At 44.7% G+C, this 25,485-nt stretch overlaps 1 protein-coding gene across 1 annotated transcript in view; it reads right to left on the bottom strand.

The window, feature by feature from the left end:
• Positions 1-18,330: 18,330 nt before the first annotated feature.
• Positions 18,331-25,485, bottom strand: part of LOC137332533 (speriolin-like protein) — a 76,487-nt gene continuing 69,332 nt past the window's right edge. The window contains exon 4 of the mRNA XM_067996444.1: positions 18,331-18,639. Within this exon, the coding sequence (XP_067852545.1) occupies positions 18,331-18,639 (309 nt within the window). The remainder of the gene's footprint in view (positions 18,640-25,485) is intronic.

The following is a 25,485-nucleotide window of genomic DNA, read 5'->3' as shown; positions in this document are numbered from 1 at the left end:
TCTCAATCTGGCTGATGTTGTGGGATGCCCTGGCAAACAAGCCATCTGTGACTTGTCGTATACACTTAGGGGCAGATGACTGAGAGATCCTGGTAATGTCACCAGTGGCGCCCTGGAAGGATCGGAGGCGAAGAAGTTAAGGGCAGTGGTGACTTTAACTGCAATGGGCAATTCATAGCCAGCAGCTCTGCATGAAGGAGCCTGCAGATGTCTGCAACCACCTAGCGACTCAATCTGCGCCGTCGAAGGCACTGCTCCTCAGAGAGGTCAGCTCCACAAGACAGACGTGCGCCACAGGGACCTGCAGAAGAGAAGGGGGGGGGGGGCAGAAGCTCAGGAAGCTCAGCCTCTGCCTGTAGACCATCTCACATCGGCCCCTCCGTTGTCCCCCCCTCTGCTCTTCTGCAGGTCCCTGTGGCGCACCTCTGTCTTGTGGAGCTGCAACTCCCAGAACTGTACGCCGTGCCTGGCACGGATGGTGATGTACCTCCTCCTCAGATGTGGTGCTTAATACCTCCATTCCACCCCCCATCCTGATGGTGTCAGTTTGAGGGGGTCCAAAATGCAGGCAAATGTGTCTGAACAGAAGAATTCTGAGTGTGAACAAAGAAATCTGAGTCTAAATACTAACAACTCCCAGCCAAAGGTTTGTGTGAGAGAACTGCTTGCCATGCTACAAAAACTCACCTTTTATCCCCATTTATCAATCACTGGTTTAAATGTCCCCATTTATCAATCACTGGTTTAAATGTCCAAACGGCCACTGGCTGCCACTTGCCTCCGTTTCCATGGTGTGTTTCAGAGACTATGGGAGAACATTCAGGCAGAGTTAAATAGTTTGTCTGCCTCAATCCCCTCAAATTTAATTGATTTAAGTATTTAAACTATTTTAATTCCCCCTTTAAATGCCATTCCGCCGGTTTTAATCACTGGCAGGACTTCTGGGTTTTCGAAGCACACACATACCCAGATGTGTCTGGGTGAAACTCATTTTTTGGCGCCTCGGAGCCAGGACTTGTTCCCGCTCCCAACTTTTAAAATTTTTAAGATTCTAAGAGGGCTTGACAGGTAGATGCAGAGAGGATGTTTCCCCTGGCTGGAGAGTCTAGAACTAGGGGACATAGTCTCAGGATAAGGGGTTGGACATTTAGGACTGAGATGAGGAGGAATTTCTTCACTCAGAGGGTTGTGAATATTTGGAATTCTCTACCCCAGAGGGCTGTGGATGCTCAGTCGTTGAGTATATTCAAGACTGAGATCAATAGATTTTTGGACTCTAAGGGGATCAAGGGATATGGGGATCTGGCAGGAAAGTGGAGTTGAGGTCGAAAATCAGCCATGATTTTATTGAATAGCGGAGCAGGCTCGAGGACATGGCCTACACTCTAAACATTCACTCCCTTCACCACCGGCGCACTATGGCTGCAGTGCGTACCATCCACAGGATGCACTGCAGCAACTCGCCAAGGCTTCTTCGACAGCACCTCCCAAACCCATGACCTCTACCACCTAGAAGGACAAGGGCAGCAGGCACATGGGAACAACACCACTTACACGTTACCCTCCAAGTCACACACCATCCCGACTTGGAAATATATCACCGTTCCTTCATCAAAATCCTGGAACTCCCTACCTAACAGCACTGTGGGAGAACCTTCACCACACGGAGTGCAGCGGTTCAAGAAGGCAGCTCACCACCACCTTCTCAAGATGGGCAATAAATGCTGGTCTTGCCAGTGACGCCCACATCCCATGAACGAATATAAAAAAAAAATTCTTATGTTCTTATGTGGCTCAGAAGAGTGAGAAAACCTTTTAAGCAAGGCATTGACACATGTTCCTTAGAGAAACTGACTAATTAATGAAACAATCAGGAAACACTGGTACCTAACAGAGGGTTTGAAATTAGAGAGGGACATAGAAATTTGGATTTCCAAAATTCAGGGTTAGGTGTCTTTCAGTTAACAATGAAATTGGGCTAGGGAGAAAAAATATCCACAAGATGAATGTTAGTTAAAGGAGAACTCAAGGATCTTTAAAGTCCATGATTTCTTGATAATGTGATATGCTGCAGTTTTCCGTACAGTGTATTATGATTTTCTTTGTCTATATCATGATGTGTAATATTAACCAAATGAAACTTAGAAGCAATATGTATATGTCTATGTGTGCTTATGTAAACCTAATGTTAGTAAATGTAAACTCAAGGTGATGATTTAGGTAAGACCAAAAAGAAAGTTAAGGGATAAGGTGAAAATTGAACCAGAGTGGTTTCACATAGCGACCAGGCATTTTAGCGAGAGGGCAAATGCTGGAGGGGAGGCGAAGTTCCTGTCTCTGTGTTTGAAGCAAAGAAGAACACACAAGGCCATGAGATACAGATAAGAAGTGCCTATACATTCCTAAGAGGAACAAACTGCTTGTAAGAGATGAAGGTCAAGGTGACTAGTTATGTAAAACAGCTCATCTTGAGTTGCTAATGTAGCGTTAGCCTGGTGGGGTAATTAACAACCAGGACATAAGGACAGAGATGCTTACGTGCAGAACAAAGCAGCCGAATAGTATAACGGTAAGACATGCTCCCTCCCAAAAGTTGGAGCTGTAGGAACAGACGGAAGTCTACAGTCCAGAAAGGCAGCCTATGAAGGTCGAGTCACCTTAAGTCAAGGTGGTATGAACTGCTAGTCATTTAATGTAATGTTGAAGACAGCTGTAGTGCAATTCTGTTGTAAGTCAATATTAAAACTTGTTGAATAACCACTCGGGCCCGAATCACACATAAGTTATTGTTGAAGGGCTAACAACCCTTTCTTGTGACAGTAATGGGAAACTCCGCATTCAGAGGGGAACCAGGATGAAGCACCAGAGCAGAGAAACAAGGTGCATGGAGAACTGGTAAAAACAAAAGCATTAGAATAAAGAGTAGTCCAGAAATAGGAGTGACCAGACAGGGGAGCAAGGGAAAGCAGACTAAGGCGGATTTGGAGTCCATGTGCGTAAGTGCACGGAGCATGACAAACAAAGTTGGTGAGCTGCATGCACAAGTTGCCACATGGGATGTTACGATATGGTGGCAATAACTGAAACCTAGCTCAAACAAAGGCAAGAATGGAAACTTAACATTCTTGGCTACAGTGTATTCAGGAGGAATAGAGAAGGAAAATGCTGCCAATGTCACAGTAAAGGAGGAGGGGGTAGAGAAATTGGATAGGATAGAAAGAGATAAAGAGGTACTTAAACGGCTGGCAGCACCCAAAATAGAAAAGTCACCCGTTCCAGATGGGATGCACCTTAGGTTGCTGAGGGAAGTAAGGGCGGAAATAGCAGAGGCTTTGGCCACAATCTTTCAATTCTCCTTGGATATGGGAGTGGTACCAGAGGACTGGAGGATTGAAAATGTTACACCCATGTTGAAAAAAGTGGAGAGATAAACCAGGTAACTACAGGTCAGTCAGCCTAATGTCGGTGGTGGGATACTTTGAGAGACCATAGTCCAGGACAAAATTAATTGTCACTTGGAAGAAGAAGGGTTAATAAATGACAGCCAACATGGATTTGTTAATGGTTAATCATGTCTGACAAACTTGATTGAGTTCTTCAACGGAGAGGGTTGATGAGGGTAGTGCAGTTGATAATGTGAATATGGACTTTCAGAAGGCGTTTAATAAATTGCCACATAATAGACTTGTTAGCAAAATTGAAGCCCATGGGATTAAAGAGGTAGTGGCTGCGTGGATAAGAAACTGGCTAAGAGACAGAAAGCAAGAGTAGTGATGAACGGTTGTTTATCAGACTGGAGGGAAGTAAACAGTGTTGTCCCCCAGGGGTCGTTATTAGGACCACTGCGATTTTTGGTATATATTAATGATCTGGACTTGGGTATACAGAGCATAATTTCAAAGTTTGCAGATAACACAAAGCTTGGAAATGTAGTAAACAGTGAGGAGCATAGTAGCAGACTTCAAAAGGACATAGATAGTGAAAAGGGCAGACATACAGCAGATGAAATTTATTGCAGAGAAGTGTGAAGTGATGTGTTTTGGGAGGAAAAATGAGGAGTGGCAATATAAACTTAATGGTACAATTTTAAAGAGGGTGCAGGAACAGAGAGACCTGGGGGTTCACTTACACAAATCTTTAAAGGTGGCAGAACAAGTTAGATGGCTGTTAAAAAAGCAGACATGAATTTTGGCTTGATAAATAGAGCCATAGAATACAAAAGCAAGGAAGTAATGATAAACCTTTATAAATCACTGATTAGGCCTTTGCTGGAGTATTGTGTTCAATTCTGGCCATCACACTTTAAGAACGATGTCACGACCTTGGAGAGGGTGCAGAGGAGATTTACCAGAATCACACCAGAGTTGAGGGACTTCAGTTATGTGGAAAGACTAGTGCAGCTAGATTGTTCTCCTAAGAGCAGAGAAGCTTAAGGGGAGATTTAATAGAGTTGTTCAAAATTATATGGGGTTTTGATAGGAAAAAACTGTTTTCACTGGCAGGAGGGTTGGAAACCAGGGCACACAGATTTAAGATAATTGGCAAAAATCTAGGGGGAAATGAAGAGAATTTTTTTTTATGCTAGCTGTTATGATCTAGAATGCAACTACCTAAAAGGGTGGTAGAAACAGGTTCAATAGGAAATTGGATATATAATTGAAACGGAGAAACTTGCAGGGCTATGGAAGAAGAGCAGGGGAGTGGGACTAATTGGATAGCTGTTTCAAAGAGATAGCATGAACATGATGGGCCGAAAGGCCTCCTTCTGTGCTGTACGAGTCTATGACTGTGGTAACATTTTTGATTTCAAAAGTTCAAACTTCAGGATGTTGGTGGTATGGAATAACCCTTCTCTCACGATTCTGTGTCACACGGGATCAATTTCAGAGTGAAAATGGAAAATAGATAGTAAGTTGAAAGAAAGAACAAAGAAAGACATACATTTATATAGTGCCTTTCACAACCTCACAATGTCCCAAGGCGCTTTGCAACCAGTGAATTACTTTTGAATTGTAGTCACTGTTGTAATGTAGAAACATAGAAACATAGAAAATAGGAGCAGGAGTAGGCCATTCGGCCCTTCGAGCCTGCTCTGCCATTCAATATGATCATGGCTGATCCTCTATCTCAATACCATATTCCCGATCTCTCCCCATATCCCTTGATGCCTTTTGTGTCTAGAAATCTATCCAGCTCCTTCTTAAATGTATTCAGTGATTTGGCCTCTCCAGCCTTCTGTGATAGAGAATTCCACAGGTTCACCACCCTCTGTGTGAAGAAATTTCTCTTCATCTCAGTCCTAAATGTCCTACACCGTATCCTGAGGCTGTGACCCCTCGTTCTGGACCCCCCAGCCAGGGGAAACATCTTCCCTGCATCCAGCCTGTCCAGCCCGGTCAGAATTTTATATGTTTCCATGAGATCCCCTCTCATTCTTCTAAACGTGAGTGAATACAGGCCGAGTCGACCCAATCTCTCCTCATATGACAGTCCTGCCATCCCAGAGATCAGACTAGTGAACCTTCGCTGCACTCCCTCTATGGCAAGTATATCCTTTCTCAGGTAAGGAGACCAAAACTGCACACAGTACTCCAGGTGTGGTCTCACCAAGGCCCTGTATAACTGCAATAAGACATTCTTGCTCCTATACTCAAAACCTCTTGCAATGAAGGCCAACATACCATCTGCCTTCCTAACTGCTTGCTGCACCTGCATGTTTGCTTTCAGTGACTGGTGTACAAGGACGCCCAGGTCCCTTTGTACATCAACATTCCCCAATCTATCACCATTTAAATAATACTCTGCCTTTCTGTTTTTCCTTCCAAAGTGGACAACTTCACATTTATCCACATTACACTGCATCTGCCATGTATTTGCCCACTAACTCAACTTGTCTAAATCGCCTTGAAGCTTCTTTGCATCCTCCTCACAACTCACGATCCCACCTAGTTTTGTGTCATCAGCAAACTTGGAAATATTACATTTAGTTCCCTCATCCAAATCATTGATATATATTGTGAATAGCTGGGGCTCAAGCACTGATCCCTGCAGTACCCCACTAGTCACTGCCTGCCACCCCGAAAAAGACCCATTTATTCCTACTCTCTGTTTCCTGTCTGTTAACCAATTTTCAATACATGCCAGTATATTACCACCAATCCCATGTGCTTTAATTTTGCACACTAACCTCTTATAGAGTCATAGAGTTATACAGCACGGATAGAGGCCCTTCGGCCCATCGTGTCCGCGCCGGCCATCAGCCCTGTCTACTCTAATCCCATATTCCAGCATTTGGTCCGTAGCCTTGTATGCTATGGCATTTCAAGTGCTCATCCAAATGCTTCTTGAATGTTGTGAGGGTTCCTGCCTCCACAACCCTTTCAGGCAGTGAGTTCCAGACTCCAACCACCCTCTGGGTGAAAAAGTTCTTTCTCAAATCCCCTCTAAACCTCCCGCCTTTTACCTTGAATCTATGTCCCCTTGTTATAGAACCCTCAACGAAGGGAAAAAGCTCCTTAGTATCCATAGGTGGGACTTTATCAAAGGCCTTCTGAAAATCCAAATAAACCACATCCACTGGTTCTCCTTTATCTATTCTACCAGTTACATCCTCAAAAAACTCCAGTAGGTTTGTCAAACATGATTTCCCTTTCATAAATCCATGTTCACTTTGTCACATGTCACTGATATTTTCTAAGTGTCCTATTATCACATCCTTTATAATAAACTCTAGCATTTTCCCTACTACTGATGTTAGGCTAACCGGTCTGTAGTTCCCTGTTTTCTCTCTCCCTCCTTTTTCAAAAAGTGGGGTTACATTTGCCACCCTTCAATCTGCAGGAACTGTTCCATAATCTGTAGAATTTTGGAAGATGGCAACTAATGCATCCACTATTTCCAAGGATAGGAAACGCCACAGTCAATTTGCACATAGCAATGTCCATTTTAGGTGTTGGTTGAGGGATAAATGTTGGCCAGGACACCGGGAGAACTTCCCTGCTCTTCTTCGAATAGTGCCGTGGGTTCTTTAACGCCCACCTGAGAGTGTGACTAAATATGTGCCATTGCAGGGTACCTCTGATGTTTGTATAACTCACCAAGGGCCTCAAATGTCAGAAACCTGCTGCAGCACTCTAGCAATGGCCCAACTAAGCACACTGAGCAAGAGGCTGATGATTGCCTAGAATTACATAGAAGTTTACAGCACGGAAACAAGACATTCGGCACAACAGGTCTATGCCAGTGTTCACGCTCCGCACAAGCCTCCTGCCTCCTTACTTCATCTCACCCTGTCAACATATCCTTCTATTCGTTTCTCCCTCATGTACTTGTCCAGATGCCCCTTAAAGGCATCTATGCTATTCGCCTCAACTACTCCATGTGGTAGCGAGTTCCATATTCTAACTACTCTCTGGGTAAAGAAGATTCTCCTGAATTCCTTATTAGATTTATTAGTAACTATCTTATATCAAGTGACTATCTTAGATCAGGACAGTGATAGTGATAAGGGACTCTATAGTTAGGGGAACAGACAGGCGTGCTGCAGCTGCAGACGTGATTCCAGGATGGTATGTTGCCTCCCTGGTGCCAGGGTCAAGGATGTCATTGAGCGGCTGCAGAACATTCTGGAGCGGGAGGGAGAACAGCCAGAGGTCGTGGTCCATATCGGTACCAACGACATAGATAGTAAGAGGGATGAGATCCTGCAGGCAGATTTTAAGGAGTTAGGAAACAGATTAAGAAGCTACATCTCAAAGGTAGTAATCTCTGGATTATTCCCGCTGCCACGTGCTGGCTAGTGTAGAAATAGGAGGATAGAGCAGATGAATGCATGGCTGGAAAGATGGTGCAGGAGGGAGAGCTTCAGATTCCTGGGGCATTGGGACCGGTTCTGGGGGAGGTAGGACCTGTACAAGCCGGACAGGTTGCACCTCAACAGAGCCGGGACCAATATCCTCGCGGGTGGTTTGCTAGTACTGTTGTGGAGGGTTTAAACTAGCTTGGCGGGGGGGTGGGACCCTAAGCGTAGATTCAGAAGGGAGAGAAGCAGAGCTGGAAATGGAAGGCAGAAAATTAGTAAATGAGTTTGAAAGGCAGAGGAAACAAAGATTAGAAACTAGACAACAAAGGAGTTTGGCACTGCTTAATGGTATATACCTCAATGCAAGGGGTATAGTCAATAAGGCAGATGAGCTTAGGGCACAGATAGACACGTAGAAGCTTGATCACTTGGCTATTACTAAAACATGGCTTGAAGAGGGGCAGGAATGGCAACTCAACATTCCAGATTACAGGGTTTTCAGACGAGATAGAGAGGGGAATAAAAAAGGAGAGGGGGTGGCAATATTGGTTAAAGAAACAATTATGGCTGTGAGGAGGGATGATATGTTAGAAGGATCATCAAATGAGGCCATATGGGTTGAGCTAAAGAACAAAAAAGGGGCAGTCACACTTCTGGGAGTGTACTATAAATCCCTAAACAGTCAGAGGGAGATAGAAGAACAAATATGTAGGCAAATTTCTGACAAGTGCAAGAACAATAGGGCACTAATAGTAAGGGATTTCAACGACCCTAATATTAACTGGGATACAAACAGTGCAAAAGGTATAGAGGGCACAGAATTCTTAAATTGCATTCGGGAGAACTTTTCTAGCCAGTACATAGCAAGCCCAACAAGAGGGGGGGCAGTTCTGGATTTAGTTTTAGGGAATGAAGCTGGGCAGGTGGAAGGAGTATCAGCGGAAGAGCATTTTGGTGGTAGTGATCATAATTCAGTCAGATTTAGCATAGTTATGGAAAAGGACAAAGACAGGACAGGGGTAAAAGTTCTAAATTGGGGAAAGGCCAATTTTACTAAGCTGAGCAGTGATTTAGCAAAAGTGGACTGAAAACAGCTATTTGAAGATAAATCAGTGTCAGAGCAGTGGGAGGCATTCAAGGGGAAAATTCAAGGAGTTCAGAGTAAACATGTTCCCACAAAGAAAAAGGGTGGGACTGCCAAATCTAGAGCCCCCTGGGTGACAACGACCGTACAGGGTAAGATAAGGCAAAAAAGAGAAGCTTATGTCAGACATCGACAGCTCAATACTGCAGAAAGCCGAGAGGAATATAGAAAGTGCAGGGGTGAAATTAAAAAGGAAATTAGGAAAATAAAGAGAGGGCATGTAAAAATAGTGGCAAGTAAAATTAAGGAAAACCAAAAAATGTTTTATAAATACATAAAGAGCAAGGAGATAGCTAAGGAAAGAGTAGGGCCTATTAGAGACCAAAAAGGTAACCTATGCGTGGAGGCAGAAGATGTGGGTATGGCTCTTAATGAATACTTTGTGTCTGTCTTCACAAAAGAGGGCATGAATGCAGATATTGTAGTTAAGGAGGAGGAGGAGTGTGAAATATTGGATGGGATAAATAAAGTGAGAGAGGAGGTATTAAAGGGTTTGGTATCTTTGATAGTAGATAAATCGACAGGCCCGGATGAAATGTATCCCAGGCTGTTAAGAGAAGCAAGAGAGGAAATAGCAGAAGCTCTGATCATCATTTTCCAATCCTCCCTGGCTACAGGCGTGGTGCCAGAGGATTGGAGGACTGCTAACGTTGTACCGTTGTTTAAAAAGGGAGAAAAAGATAGACCGAGTAACTATAGGCCAGTCAGTCTAACCTCGGTGGTGGGCAAATTATTGGAATCAAGTCTGAGGGACAGCAAGCACAATTCGTCATTTAGAAAGGCACGGGTTCATCAAGGACAGTCAGCATGGATTTGTTAAGGGAAGGTCGTGTCTGACTAACTTGATTGAATTTCTTGAGGAGGTACCAAGGAGGGTCGATGAGGGTAACGTATTTGATGTAGTGTACATGGATTTTAGCAAGGCTTTTGACAAGGTTCCACATGGCAGACTGGTCAAAAAAGTAAAAACCCATGGGATCCAAGGGAAAGTGGCCAGTTGGATCCAAAATTGGCTCAGTGGCAGGAAGCAAAGGGTAATCATTGATGGGTGTTTTTGCGACTGGAAGGCTGTTTCCAGTGGGTTCCGCAAGGCTCAGTACTAGGTCCCTTGCTTTCTGTGCTATGTATTGATGATTTGGACTTGAATGTGGGGGGCTTGATCAAGAAGTTTGCAGATGATACAAAAATTGGCCGTGTGGTTGATAATGAGGAGGAAAGCTGTAGACTGCAAGAAGATATAAATGGACTGGTCAGATGGGCAGAAAAGTGGCAAATCGAATTCAATCTAGAGAAGTGTGAGATAATGATTTCGGGAGGGCAAACATGGCAAGAGATTACACAATAAATGGAAGGATACTGAGAATCATAGAAATCATAGAAAATTTACGACACAGAAGGAGGCCATTCGGCCCATCGTGTCCGCGCGGCCGAAAATGAGCCACCCAGCCTAATCCCACTTTCGAGCACTTGGTCCATTATCTTCTAGGTCAGAGGTGTAGAGGAAGAAAGGGACCTTGGGGTGCATGTCCACAGATCCCTGAAGGCAGCAGGACAGGTAGATAAGGTGCTTAAAAAGGCATACGGGAAACTTTCCTTTATTAGCCGAGGCATAGAATATAAGAGCAGGGAGGTTATGCTGGAACTGTATAAAACATTGGTTAGGCCACAGCTTGAGTATTGCATAAAGTTCAAGTCACCACATTACAAGAAAGATGTCATTGCACTAGAGAGGGTACGGAGGAGATTTATGAGGATGTTGCGAGGGCTCGAAAATTTTAGCGATGAGAACAGATTGGATAGGCTGGGGTTGTTCTCTTTTGAACCAAGCAGGCTATGGGAGATTTAATTGAGGTACATAAAATTATGATGGGACGAGATAGAGTGGATAGGGAGGACCTATTTCCCTGAGCAGAGGGGTCAGTGACCAGGGGGCACAGATTTAAATTAACTGGGCAAGGAAGCCTTCTGCTGATTACCACCTACCACCCTCCCTCAGCTGATGAATCAGTACTCTTCCATGTTGAGTATCACTTGGAGGAAGCACTGAGGGTAGCAAGGGCACAGAATGTAGTCTGGGTGGGGGACTTCAATGTGCATCACCAAGAGTGGCTCGGTAGCACCACTACTGACCGAGCGGGCCAAGTCCTGAAGGACACAGCTGCCAGACTGGGCGTGCGGCAGGTGGTGAGTGAACCAACATGAGGGAAAAACCGACTTGACCTCGTCCTCACCAATCTACCTGTCGCAGATGCATCTGTCCATGACAGTATTGGTAGGAGTGACCACCGCACAGTCCTTGTGGAGACGAAGTCCCATCTTCGCACTGAGGACACCATCCAAAGTGTTTTGTGGCACTATCACCGTGCTAAATGGGATAGATTCAGGACAGATCTAGCAGCTCAAAACTTGGCATCCATGGGCGCTGTGGGCCATCAGCAGGAGAATTGTATTCCAGCACAATCTGTAACCTCATGGGCCGGCATATTCCTCACTCTACCATTACTAACAAGCCAGGGGATCAACCCTGGTTCAATGAGGAGTGCAGAAGAACATGCCAGGAGCAGCACCAGGCATACCTAAAAATGAGGTGCCAAGCTGGTGAAGCTACAATACAGGACTACTGCATGCTAAACAGCCGAAGCAACATGCTATAAACAGAGCTAAGCGATTCCACAACCAACAGATCAGATCAAAGCTCTGCAGTCCTGCCACATCCAGTCATGAATGGTGGTCAATAATTAAACAACTAATGGGAGGAGAAGACTCCATGAACATCCCCATCCTCAATGACGGCAGAGTCCAGCATGTGAGTGCAAAATACAAGGCTGAAGCATTTGCAACCATCTTCCGCCAGAAGTGCCAGGTGGATGATCCATCTCGACCTGCTCCCGATATCCCTACCATCACAGGAGCGAGTCTTCAGCCAATTCGATTCACTCCACATGATATCAAGAAACAGCTGAGTGCACTGGATACAGCAAAGGCTATGGGCCCCGACAACATCCCGGCTGTAGTGATGAAGACTTGTGCTCCAGAACTAGCCGCGCCTCCAGCCAAGCTGTTCCAGTACAGCTACAACACTGGCATCTACCCAACAATGTGGAAAATTGCCCAGGTTTGTCCTGCCCACAAAAAGCAGGACAAATCCAATCCGGCCAATTCCCGCCCCATCAGTCTACTCTCAATCAACGGCAAGGTGATGGAAGGTGTCGTCAACAGTGCTATCAAGCATAGTGGTTATGTTACTGGACTCATCCGGAGTCATGACTTCAAATCCCGCCATGGCAGCTGGGGAATTTAAATTCAATTAATTAAATAAAAATCTGGAATTAAAATACTAGTATCAGTAATGGTGGCCATAAGACTACCGGATTGTCGTTAAAAACCCATCTGGTTCACGAATGCCCTTTAGGGAAGGAAACCTGCTGTCCTTACCCGGTCTGGCCAAGATGTGACTCCAGACCCACAGCAATGTGGTTGATTCTTAATTGCCCTCTGAAATAGCCTAGCAAGACACTCAGTTGTAAAATCTCACTAAAAAAAGTCAGAATAAGAATAAAACCGGACGGACCAACAAGGCACCGGACACAACAAAGGCAAACCAAGCCCAGTCGACCCTGCAAAGTCCTCCTTTCTAACATCTGGGGACTTGTGCCAAAATCGGGAGAGCTGTCCCACAGACTAGTCAAGCAACAGCCTGACATAGCCATACTCACAGAATCATATCTTTCAGCCAACGTCCCAGACTCTTCCATCACCATCCCTGGGTATGTCCTGTCCCACTGGCGGTACAGTGTTATACAGTCAGGAGGGAGTGGCACTGGGAGTCCTCAACATTGACTCCAGACCCCATGAAATCTCATGGCATCAGGTCAAACATGGGCAAGGAAACCTCCTGCTGATTACCACCTACCGTCCTCCCTCAGCTGATGAATCAGTCCTCCTCCATGTTGAGCACCACTTGGAGGAAGCACTGAGGGTAGCAAGGGCACAAAATGTACTCTGGGTGGGGGACTATCAATGTCCATCACCAAGAGTGCCTCGGTAGCACCACTGCTGGCCGAGTCCTTAAGGACATAGCTGCCAGACTGGGCCTGCAGCAGGTGGTGAGCGAACCAACACGAGGGAAAAACTTACTTGACCTCGTCCTCACCAATCTACCTGTCGCAAATTCATCTGTCCATGACAGTATTGGTAGGAGTGACCACGGCACAGCCCTTGTAGAGACGAAGTCCCGTCTTCGCACTGAGGGCACCATCCAACGTGTTGTGTGGCACTACCACCATGCTAAATGGGATAGATTCAGAACAGATCTAGCAGCTCAAAACTGGGCATCCATGAGGTGCTGTAGGTCATCAGCAGCAGCAGAATTGTACTCCAGCACAATCTGTAACCTCATGGCCCGGCATATTCCTCACTCTACCATTACCAATAAGCCAAGGGATACAACCCTGGTTCATATGAGGAGTATAGAAGAGCATGCCAGGAGCAGCATCAGGCATACCAAAAAATGCATGCTAAACAGCAGAAGTAACATGCTATGGACAGAGCCTAAGCGATTCCACAACCAACGGATCAGATCAAAGCTCTGCAGTCCTGCCACATCCAGTCGTGAATGGTGGTGGACAATTAAACAACTAACGGGAGGAGGAGGCTCAGCAAACATCCCCATCCTCAATGATGGCGGAGTCCAGCACGTGAGTGCAAAAGACAAGGCTGAAGCGTTTGCAACCATCTTCAGCCAGAAGTGCCGAGTGGATGATCCATCTCGGCCTCCTCCCGATATCCCCACCATCACGGAAGCCAGTCTTCGGCCAATTCGATTCACTCCACGTGATATCAAGAAACGGCTGAGTGCACTGGATACAGCAAAGGCTATGGGCCCCGACAAAATCCCAGCTGTAGTACTGAAGACTTGTGCTCCAGAACTAGCTGCGCCTCTAGCCAAGCTACAACACTGGCATCTACCCGACAATGTGGAAAATTGCCCAGGTATGTCCTGTCCACAAAAAGCAGGACAAATCCAATCCGGCCAATTACCGCCCCATCAGTCTACTCTCAATCATCAGCAAAGTGATGGAAGGTGTCGTCGACAGTGCTATCAAGCGGCACTTACTCACCAATAACCTGCTCACCGATGCTCAGTTTGGGTTCCGCCAGGGCCACTCGGCTCCAGACCTCATTACAGCCTTGGTCCAAACATGGACAAAGGAGCTGAATTCCAGCGGTGAGGTGAGAGTGACTGCCCTTGACATCAAGGCAGCATTTGACCGAGTGTGGCACCAAGGAGCCCGAGTAAAATTGAAGTCAATGGGAATCAGGGGGAAAACTCTCCAGTGGCTGGAGTCATACCAATCACTAAGGAAGATGGTAGTGGTTGTTGGAGGCCAATCATCTCAGCCCCAGGACATTGCTGCAGGAGTTCCTCAGGGCAGTGTCCTAGGCCCAAGCATCTTCAGCTGCTTCATCAATGACCTTCCCTCCATCATAAGGTCAGAAATGGGGATGTTCGCTGATGACTGCACAGTGTTCAGTTCCATTCGCAACCCCTCAAATAATGAAGCAGTCCGTGTCCGCATGCAGCAAGACCTGGACAACATCCAGGCTTGGGCTCATAAGTGGCAAGTAACATTCGCGCCAGATAAGTGCCAGGCAATGACCATCTCCAACAATGATGTGGAGATGCCGGTGATGGACTGGGGTTGACATCGTTCCACATCGTTCACCTGAGGAAGGAGGTAGCCTCCGAAAGCTTGTGAATTTAAAATAAAATTGCTGGACTATAACTTGGTGTTGTAAAATTGTTTACAAACATCTCCAACAAGAGAGAGTCTAACCACCTCCCCTCGACATTCAACGGCATTACCATCGCCGAATCCCCCACCATCAACATCCTGGGGGTCACCATTGACCAGAAACTTAACTGGACCAGCCATATAAATACTGTGGCTACAAGACCAGGTCAGAGGCTGGGTATTCTGCGACGAGTGACTCACTTCCTCACTCCCCAAAGTCTTTCCACCATCTACAAGGCACAAGTCAGGAGTGTGATGGAATACTCTCCACTTGCCTGGATGAGTGCAGCTCCAACAACACTCAAGAAGCTCGACACCATGCAGGACAAAGCAGCCCGCTTGATTGGCATCCCATCCACCACCCTAAACATTCACTCCCTCCACCACCAGCGCACTGTGGCTGCAGTACCATCCACAGGATGCATTGCAGCAACTCGCCAAGGCTTCTTCAGCAGCACCTCCCAAACCCGCGACCTCTACCACCTAGAAGGACAAGAGCAGCAGGCACATGGGAACAACACCACCTGCAGGTTCCCCTCCAAGTCACACACCATCCCGACTTGGAAATATATCGCCGTTCCTTCATCGTCGCTGGGTCAAAATCCTGGAACTGCCTTCCTAACAGCACTGTGGGAGAACTGTCACCACACGGACTGCAGCGGTTCAAGAAGGCAGCTCACCACCACCTTCTCGAGGGCAATTAGGGATGGGCAATAAATGCCGGCCTCGCCAGCGACGCCCACATCCCGTGAACGAATTTTTTAAAAATACCATAGTTAATTGCATTAATCTGAAAAAACATCCGGTTTTGATAGCCATATACTTACCTTCTGACAGCAGCTTTATTTTGTTATACATTAAGCACTTTAATGTTCTTGGCACCCATGAAAAACTCCTCAGTAATAATTTGTTAATAGTCATTTCATAATTTCATTTAGAACAAAGCCCTGTGCAACAGATATGAGAACTGAGGATGCACATACTGGCTGGTGTAATTGGGTGGCTCTTTTCTCTCATCTGCGTTGGGGTTTGATTTGATGTCAGGGTCTAATCTGAAAACTGATATTTCAAGATTGGGTGACAACTTAAAATGCATCAATAAACTGGATGATACATGTAACGAAGATTTTAAATAATTTTGCTAATTATATCCATTCCAAAAGACACTTTATCAATAGGACAGTTTTATGTAACTAGGCCCTGTGTGAGTGTGCACATGCAAATATGTGAACCTCAATCTTTTGAAACTGTCAGGTTCTAGAAAAAATACATACTAAAATATCTCCAATCCCTTTTCCCTTTCAGAAGAGGTAGCCATTAAAGTAAATCCTGACAAATAAAAGTCTTTAAAACAATTTTAACTGGTAATTAACCTCAAATTTAAACATTATTACCCAAATTACACTCTTCCCCTCCTTTTCTATAGATTGTTCCACCGAATGAAGTCCTGGATCAAATATATAATGGATGGGATCTTTACATTGCTTCAATTTACCAGCGGGAGGGATTAGCAGCGAACAATACTTCCACCCTTCTGCAAAAGGCAGAAATAAATTTAACATGTTGGCGGCACTCAGAGGACATGGACATTGCTCTGCTGCAGCAGGCTACTGAAGCATTTCGCAGCAAAACTCCGCCCCCACTCCGGTCAGACTTCTCAACAGAGGCTGAAGAAGACTGCCACAAAAATGTTAACGAACCAGAAAATCAGTGGGATCAAGGGTAGACCCTTGTGACAGACAGAAGTCCTTCCACAATGCCTAATTCTGTAAGAGTAGAAAATCTGGTCAATGTATGAGGAACAGGCCATTCAAACCCATCATCATCAGTGGAATCATCATCTGAGAGCAGTGGACGAACATAAATTTTATAATAATATTCAACGGACAGATGTAAAGATGTAACTCTTTATATGCAATATTTGCACTAAGTACAGAGAGGTATGTACATAAGCACACAAAGTCTATCCTTTGGGGGTAATTTTAACCTAACTGGCCGGGCGAGAAACCCACAGGATCGGGTGGAATGCTGGTTTTACTCCCAGCCCAATATTAATCTCCATTAACTTCAATAGAGAGTAAAATCAGGCGGGGTGTAAAACCAACGTTGCACCTGGTCCCATCAGTTTTCCACTGGGCAAGTTCGGTTAAAATTGTCCCCTTTGAGATGTATTTTGCCCATGTACAGGTGTCAACTACACATGATCATTTTTGGACCCACACTGCTCCTACATATGAATTTGAGAAATAAACTATGCAAGGGGTGTGAGTTGGCACTCCATGATCCATTTCCCTTGTTTATCAAAGGTGTAAGTGCCGAGCTTATTCTGGGGGAAATCTATGCCAAAACTCTGTGCACTAAATGTAACACCATTTTTCAGAACAAAGTTAGTTTGCAGTTTCATTCATGCCCGTGAACTTTGATGGTAATCATGGCATGGAATAAATAATCAACTGGATTCCTTCAATGAACAGCTCATTGTATTTTCGAGGGAAATTAGCTGAATGATAGTGTACAATGGACTAAAATTTATTGGCCCAGATTTTATGCTGAGCGGCAAACGAACGGCGCCCGCCATTCTTTAGATTTAAATTTACCCACAAACTATCCACTGGCTTTTGAACACCAACTTCCTGTAATGGGAAGCTACAAAAAGTGCAACATCCTCTCCTGGGCATCTGTGAGCTTTGTGAACAGGGCATGGAACTGTGTATACCCTTAACCAATCAGATTGAAGCATTGTTATCAAGTAGCACAGGCACAGAACCAGGAAGCGTTAGTTAGAATAGTTAATTCAATGTAAAATCAGTTATAGAAAGCGCAATAAAGAGAGGGTAAGAAATGTTGAATTGAAAGACAGAGATAAAAGAGACAGAAAGAAAAAGTAAATAATAAAAGTGAAAAAAATGTTTTTTTTTAAATGTACAACAATTAAATTTTGAAGTAATGAGACTACACACTAGTATAAGTAAATTTTCACTGCCAGAGAAGTTGTTTGGCAGTCATTAAGACTTACCACATTGTTAAAATTTTGGTTAAGACTAAAAAAACTGGACATTTCTTTTTCTGGTGAAAATGATTAGTTTCCAGCTCAGCAATGCAGCAATTTCGTGCCGTTGCAGCCATTTGCAGCCATTTGAATGGGGAGCCAGCCAGCGAGCAGTCCTTCCCACGCAGTTTTCAGAGGGGCAAGGCATCTGGTAGAGCAACTTCAGGATTTCTGTGTGTTGACTGCACATGTGCACTCGCCGGAAGTTACTCTTCCATTTGCCCTGAAATAATGGTGATCCCTGTTAGGATCACTGTTATTTTCAGAGCAAATTCTGGGCCAATATTTTAATTCTCTCTTCCACCTTCAACTGAGCACATAGGCTTAATTATTAAATGAGTGCCATTACATATCTGAATTTAACATGTTTACTGTTACCAGTTTATCCTGGCTATTATCTTTGATCAAGGTGGTTAGCAGGTCTAATGCTCTGGTTTTATTGTACTATTAATTCTGACATAAAGAAGAACTACTTCCTGTTTATCATTGTTTTATTGAATGAGAACTAATTTGTTAGTCCTCTTCCCTGCTGTGAGGACATCTACCAAATAAACATTGGTCGCCCGTCAGCCTCTGACAAGTTCCGCAGAGAGGCAAATAGCACCAACATGTTCGTCAACAAAGGTGGTGGAGTGTTCTCAACTATCAATTTTTGCAGATAGTTTGGATTATTGTAATTTGCTAACATTAATTGGCACTGTGGCTTTTCCTTAAGGATTCCATAGTTGTTTACTATGAATTCTGCAAATGTGGAATGGTTGATGGGGCAGTACTCAAAGTTTCTCAGACGGTTCATTATCTCAGTATTTCGAGCATTCATCTCATCACGTTGCCTATCTCCTCCTGCAACCTGGAGAACAAATGTAGACTTTCATGAGATACCATCCTTTATTACATTATGTGTTGTCTCGTTTACATATGGTGGGGTGTGAGAGGAGTACACATTTCCCTGATAGAATTTGTAAAGGAGTGTAAGTTTTTTGATTAGCTTATGGAAAATAAAAAAATAGTACAAGGGGCAAATGACTGCACCGTGGGACACAGTGAAGTGTAGAAATGCAGCTGTCACAGGGGATTCGATAGTCGGGGGATAGACAGGCATTTCTGCAACCGCCGATTTGAGTTTCGCATTGTGTGTACCAGGGTAGAGGATATCACCGGACAGGTGCAGAACATTCTGTGGGGGGGAGTGGAACAGCCAGAAGTCGTAGTCCATATTTGAACCAATGACATAGGAAACAAAAGGGTTGAGGTCATACAGAGTCTCAGGAGCTAAGGAGAAGACTAAACAGCAGGACCTCAAAGATAGTAATCTCTGAATTACTCCCATTGCCATGCCCTAGTGAGTATCAGAAAAGCAAAATAAAGCAGGTTAATGCATGACTGGAGAAATGGCGCAGGAGGAAGGGTTTCAGATTCCTAGGCCATTGAGACCAGTCTGGTGCAGAAGGTACCTGCTCAAGGTGAAGGGGTTGCACCTAAGCAGGGCTGGGACCAATGTACTCGTGGAGTGGTTAACTAGTGCAGTGGGGGAGGGTTTAAACTAATTTGGCAGGAGGAGGGGAACAAGGATGAAGCATCAGACAGGAGAAACAAGGTGCATAGAGGATTGGGAGAGACAAACAGCATTAGAATAAAGAGTAGTCCAGAAAGAGCAGGGATCAGACAGTAGAGAAATGTAAAGCGGACTACAGAGTACATGTGCGTAAATGCATGGAGCATGGCAAATAAGGGTGGTAAGTTGCCACATGGGGTTATAATATAGTGGCAATAACAGAAACCTGGCTGAAACAAGGGCAGGAATGGGAACTTAACACTTCTGGTTTATAATAGCTATTGAAAAGGGCTCTGACCGCTCTAAAGTAAAAATACTCAATTGGAGGAGGGCCAATTTCAGTGGGATGAGAACAGATCTGGCCCGGGTAAATTGGAATCAAAGATTGGCAGCCAAAACTATAATTGAATAGTGGGTGGCTTTTAAAGAGGAGATGGTTCGTGTACAGTTTAGGTACATTCCAAAGAGGGAGAAAGGTAGGGCAACTAAAGTCAGAGCTCCCTCGATGACAAAGGAGATGGAGAGTAAGATGAAGCAGAAAAAAGCGGCGTACGACACATGTCAGGTAGATAGCACAAGTGAGAACCAGAGAGAATATAGAAAGTTCAGAGGGGAAGTGATAAAGGAAATAAGAGGGGCAAAGAGAGATTATTAGAATAGACTAGCGGACAACATTAAGATTGCGGCCCATGGAATAAAGGGGGCAATAACAACGTGGATACAGAATTGGCTAAATGACAGGAAACAGAGAGTAGTGGTGAACGGTTGTTTTTCAGACTGGAGGAAGGTGTGCAGCAGTGTTCCCGAGGGGTCGGTGCTGGGACCACTGCTTTTCTTGGTACATATTAATGACTTGGACTTGGGAGTACAGGGCACAATTTCAAAATTTGCAGGTGACACAAAACTTGGAGCGGTAGTGAACAGTGAGGAGGATAGTGATAGACTTCAAGAGGATACAGACACGCTGGTGGCATGGGTGGATGAAGTTTAACACGTAAAAATGCAAAGTGATGCATTTCGGTAGGAAAAATGAGGACAGGCAATATTAACTAGAGGGCACAACTCTAAAAGAGGTAGAGGAACAGAGGGATCTGGGGGTATATGTGCACAAATCGTTGAAGGTGGCAGGGCAGGTTGCGAAAGCAGTTAAAAAAGCATACGGGATCCTGGGCTTTATAAATAGAGGCATAAAGTACAAAAGCAAGGAAGTCATGATGAACCTTTATAAAACACTGGTTCGGCTACAACTGGAGTATTGTGTCCAGTTCTGGGCACCGCACTTTAGGAAGAATGTGAAGGCTTTAGAGAGGGTGCAGAGGAGATTTATTAGAATGATTCCAGGAATGAGGGACTTAAAATACGTTGATAGGTTGGAGAAGCTGGGATTGTTCTCCTTGGAACAGAGAAGGTTGAGAGGAGATTTGATAGAGGTATTCAAAATCATGAAGGATCTAGACAGAGTAGATAGAGAGAAATTATTCCCATTGGCAGAAGGGTCAAGAATCAGAGGACATAGATTTAAAGTAATTGGCAAAAGAACCAAAGGTGACATGAGGAAAATCTTTTTTACACAACGAATGGTTGGGATCTGGAATGCACTGCCCGGGGGAGTGGTAGAGGCAGATTCAATCATGGCCTTCAAAAGGGAACTGGATAAGTACTTGAAATGAAAAAAAGGGCAGGGCTACGGGTATAGGGCGGGGGAGTGGGACTAGCTGGATTGCTTGTGCATGTTGCCGGCGCGGACTTGATGGGACGAATGCCTCCTTCCGTGCTGTAACCTTTCTATGATTCTGTGATTCTATGGTCAAAATGTATTCAGGAGGAATAGGGAAGGAAAAAAAGGAACTATTCCCATTGGCTGTGGCAGTATTGATCAAAGATACTGTTACAGCCCTGGAAAGGGATGATGTGCTTGAAGGTTCAAAGACAGTATCTATTAGGTTTGAGTTAAGGAGAAGAAGAGGACCTGTAATGCTGCTGGATGCATACCATATAGTGGGAAGGAGATGGAGGACAATATCTACAAGCAAAATTTCAGAAAGATGTAACAACGACAGAGCAATGATAATGGGGGACTTCAATTATCCAAATATAGGCTGTAAAGGGCAAGGAAAGGGAAGAATTCTCCAGTAAATGTGTACATAAGGACATAAGAAATAGAAGCAGGAGTAGGCCCATAAGGTCCCTCAAGCCTGCTCCACCATTCAATCAGATCATGGCTGATCTCTGACCTCAGCGCCACTTTCCTGCCTGATCCCATATCCCTTGATTCCCCGAGAGTCCAAAAATCTATCAATCTCAGTCTTAAATATACTTGACGACTCAGCATCCACAGCCCTCTGGAGTAGAGAATTCCAAAGATTCCCAACCCTCTGAGTGAAGAAATTCCTCCTCATCTCAGTCCCAAATGGCTGACCCCTTATCCTGAAGTTATGCCCCCTAGTTCTGGACTCTGCAGCCAGGGGAAACACCCTCTCAGCATTTACCCTATCAAGCCCTTTTAGAATCTTACATGTTTCAATGAGATCACCTCTCATTCTTCTATATTCCAGAGAGTATAGGCCAATTCTACTCAATTGCTCCTCATAGGACAACCCTCTCATCCCAGGAATCAATCTAGTGAACATTCGTTGCATCGCCTCCGAGACAACTATATCCTTCCTTAGGTAAGGAGACCAAAACTGTACACAGTACCAAACCAGTCTCACCAAAGACCCGTACAATTGCAGCAAGACTTCCGTACTCCAGATGAGGTCTCATCAAAGCCCTGTACAATTGTCGTAAGACTTCCTTACTCTTGTACTCCAATCCCCTTTCAATAAAGGCCAACATACCATTTGCCTTCCTAAAAATGTGACTGCCCTTGACATCAAGGCAGCATTTGACCGGGTGTGGCACCAAGGAGCCCTAGTGAAATTGAAGTCAATGGGAATCAAGGGGAAATCTCTCCAGTGGCTGGAGTCTTACCTAGCACAAAGGAAGATGGTAGTGGTTGTTGGAGGCCAATCACCTCAGCCCCAGGACATTGCTGCAGGAGTTCCTCAAGGCAGTGTCCTAGGCCCAACCATCTTCAGCTGCTTCATCAATGACCTTCCCTCCATTATAAGGTCAGAAATGGGGACGTTCGCTGATGATTGCACAGTGTTCAGTTCCATTCGCAACCCCTCAAATAATGAAGCAGTCCGTGTCCGCATGCAGCAAGACCTGGACAACATCCAGGCTTGGGCTGATAAGTGGCAAGTAACATTCGCACCAGACAAGTGCCAGGCAATGACCATCTCCAACAAGAGAGAGTCTAACCACCTCTCCTTGACATTCAACGGCATTACCATCGCCGAATCCCCCACCATCAACATCCTGGGGGTACCCATTGACCAGAAACTTAACTGGACCAGCCACATAAATACTGTGGCTACAAGTGAGGTCAGAGGCTGGGTATTCTGCAGCGAGTGACTCACCTCCTGACTCCCCAAAGCCTTTCCACCATCTGCAAGGCACAGGTCAGGAGTGTGATGGAATACTCTCCACTTGCCTGAATGAGTGCAGCTCCAGCAACATTCAAGAAGCTTGACACCATCCAGGACAAAGCAGCCCGCTTGATTGGCACCCCATCCACCACCCTAAACATTCACTCCCTTTACCACCGGCGCACCGTGGCTGCAGTGTGTACTATCCACTGGATGCGCTGCAGCAACTCACCAAGGCTTCTTCGACAGCACCTCGCAAACCCGCAACCTCTACCACCTAGAAGGACAAGGGCAGCAGGCACATGGGAACAACACCACCTTCACGTTCCCCTCCAAGTCACACACCATCCCGACTTGGAAATATATTGCCGTTCCTTCATCGTCGCTGGGTCAAAACCCTGGAACTCCCTACCTTACAGCACTGTGGGAGAACCTTCACCACAAGGACTGCAGCGGTTCAAGAAGGCGGTTCACCACCACCTTCTCAAGGGCAATTAGGGATGGGCAATAAATGCCGGCCTTGCCAGCGACGTCCACGTCCCATGAACAAATAATTTTTAAAAACTGCTTGCCGTACCTGCATGTTAACTTTCTGTGTTTCGTGTATAAGGACACCCAAATCCCTCCGAACACCAACATTTAATAGTTTCTCGCCATTTAAAAAATATTCTGTTTTTCTATTCTTCCTACCAAAGTGAATAACCTCACATTTCTGGAGCACTTGAGAACTTTCTTGATCAATATGCATCCAGCCCAATGAAGAAGGAAGCAGTGCTGGATCTAGTTCTGGGGAATGAAGTGGGGTAAGGAAAGCATGTTTCAGTGGGTGAGCATTTGGAAAACGGTGATCACAATATCATTAAGTTTAGAATAATTATGGAAGGGGACAGAGAACAATCAACGATTAAGGTACTCAACTGAAAGAGGGCTAACTTCAGGGAGTTAACAAGGGATCTGGCCCAAGTGGATTGGAAACAAAGGTTGGCAGGTAAAACAGTAAATGAGCAATGAGAGGCCTTCAAGGAGGAGATGGTTTGGGTACAGACTAAACACATTCCTATGAGGGGGGAAAGGAAGGGCATCCAAAGCTAGAGCTCGCTGGATGACTAAATATATTGAGATTAAAATGAAACAGAAAAAGGATAATTATGATAAATGCCAGGTTCAAAATACAGTTGAGAATCAAGCAAGATACAGAAAGTGCAGAGGAGAACTGAAAATGGAAATAAGAGGCACAAGGAGACTATATGAGAAAAGATTAACAGTAGAGGGTGAGGGTAATATACCAGAGATGCAAGGAAAACTAAAAATAAATCAAAGGGAAGAACTAAATAGATTCAATGTAAGTAAAAATAGGGTGATAGAGAAACTGATGAGATTAAAGATAGATGAATCTCCAGGACCCGATAGTTTCCACCCCAGGGCATTAATAGAAGTAGGTGAGGAAATTTTTGATGCATTAATCATGATCTTCCAAAACTCTTTCGATTCATGAATTGTTCCCTTGGATTGGAAAATTGCCAATGTCACTCTACTATTTAATAAGGGTAAGAGAGATAAACTAGGAAATTATAGGCCTATTAGTCTAACTTCAGTTGTGGGGAAGTTACTAGCATCTGTTATTAGGGACAGAGTGACTGAGCATTTGGACAAATACGAGCTGATCAGAGAGAGCCAGCATGGATTTGTAAAATCATGTCTAATGAACCTAGTTTATTTTTTTGAGGAGGTAACTAACGTGGTAGATAAGGGAGTGTCCATGGATGATATTTATATGGACTTCCAGAAGGCATTCGACAAGATTCCACGTAACAGACTGTTAACAAAAATGAGAGCATATGGAATTGGAGATAACCTATTGGCTTGGATAGGGAATTGGTTAGAAAGTAGGAGAGAAAGAGTAGGAATAATGGGTATATACTCATATTGGCAGGATGTGACTAGTGGTGTCCCCCAGGGATTTGTATTGGGGCCATAACTTTTCACTATATTTATAAATGACTTGGATAAAGGAATAGAGAGCCATACATCTAAGTTTGCTGACGACACGAAGTTAGGTGACACAATAAATAGTGTAGATGGGAGCAAAAAGTTGCAAAGGAACATTGCTAGATTCAGTGAATGGGCAGATCTGTGGCAGATGGAGTTCAATGTGGGAAAGCGTGAGGTCATCTACTTTGGAACTAAGAAAGACAAATCAGAGTTTTTTCTAAATGGTGAGAAGCTAGGAACTGTGGATAAGCAGAGAGATTTAAGAGTCCAAGCACAGAAATCACTAAAAGCTAGTGGATAGGTACAAAAAATAATTTAAAAGGCGAATGGAATGTTGACCTTTATCACTAGAGGTCTGGAATACAAAAGGGTGGAAGTTATGTTTCAGCTGTACAGAGCTCTGGTTAGACCCCATCTGGAGTAATGCATTCAGTTCTGGGCACCACACCTCAGAAAGGATATACTGACCTTGGAGGGGGTGCAGCGCAGATTCACCAGAATGATACTGAGGCTAAAAGGGTTAAATTATGAGGACAGGTTGCATGGACTAGGCTTGTATTCCCTGGAATATAGAAGAATAAGGGGTGATCTAACTGAAGGGTTTAAGATCATTAAATGATTTGATAGGGTAGATAGAGAGAAACTATTTCCTCTGGTGGGAGAGTCTAGAACTAGGGGG

The sequence above is a fragment of the Heptranchias perlo genome, chromosome 2, assembly GCF_035084215.1.
Source record: "Heptranchias perlo isolate sHepPer1 chromosome 2, sHepPer1.hap1, whole genome shotgun sequence".
NCBI lineage: Eukaryota > Metazoa > Chordata > Chondrichthyes > Hexanchiformes > Hexanchidae > Heptranchias > Heptranchias perlo.
The sequence above is the reverse complement of the archived record's forward strand: the minus strand, read 5'-3'. Positions and strand labels throughout refer to the sequence as shown.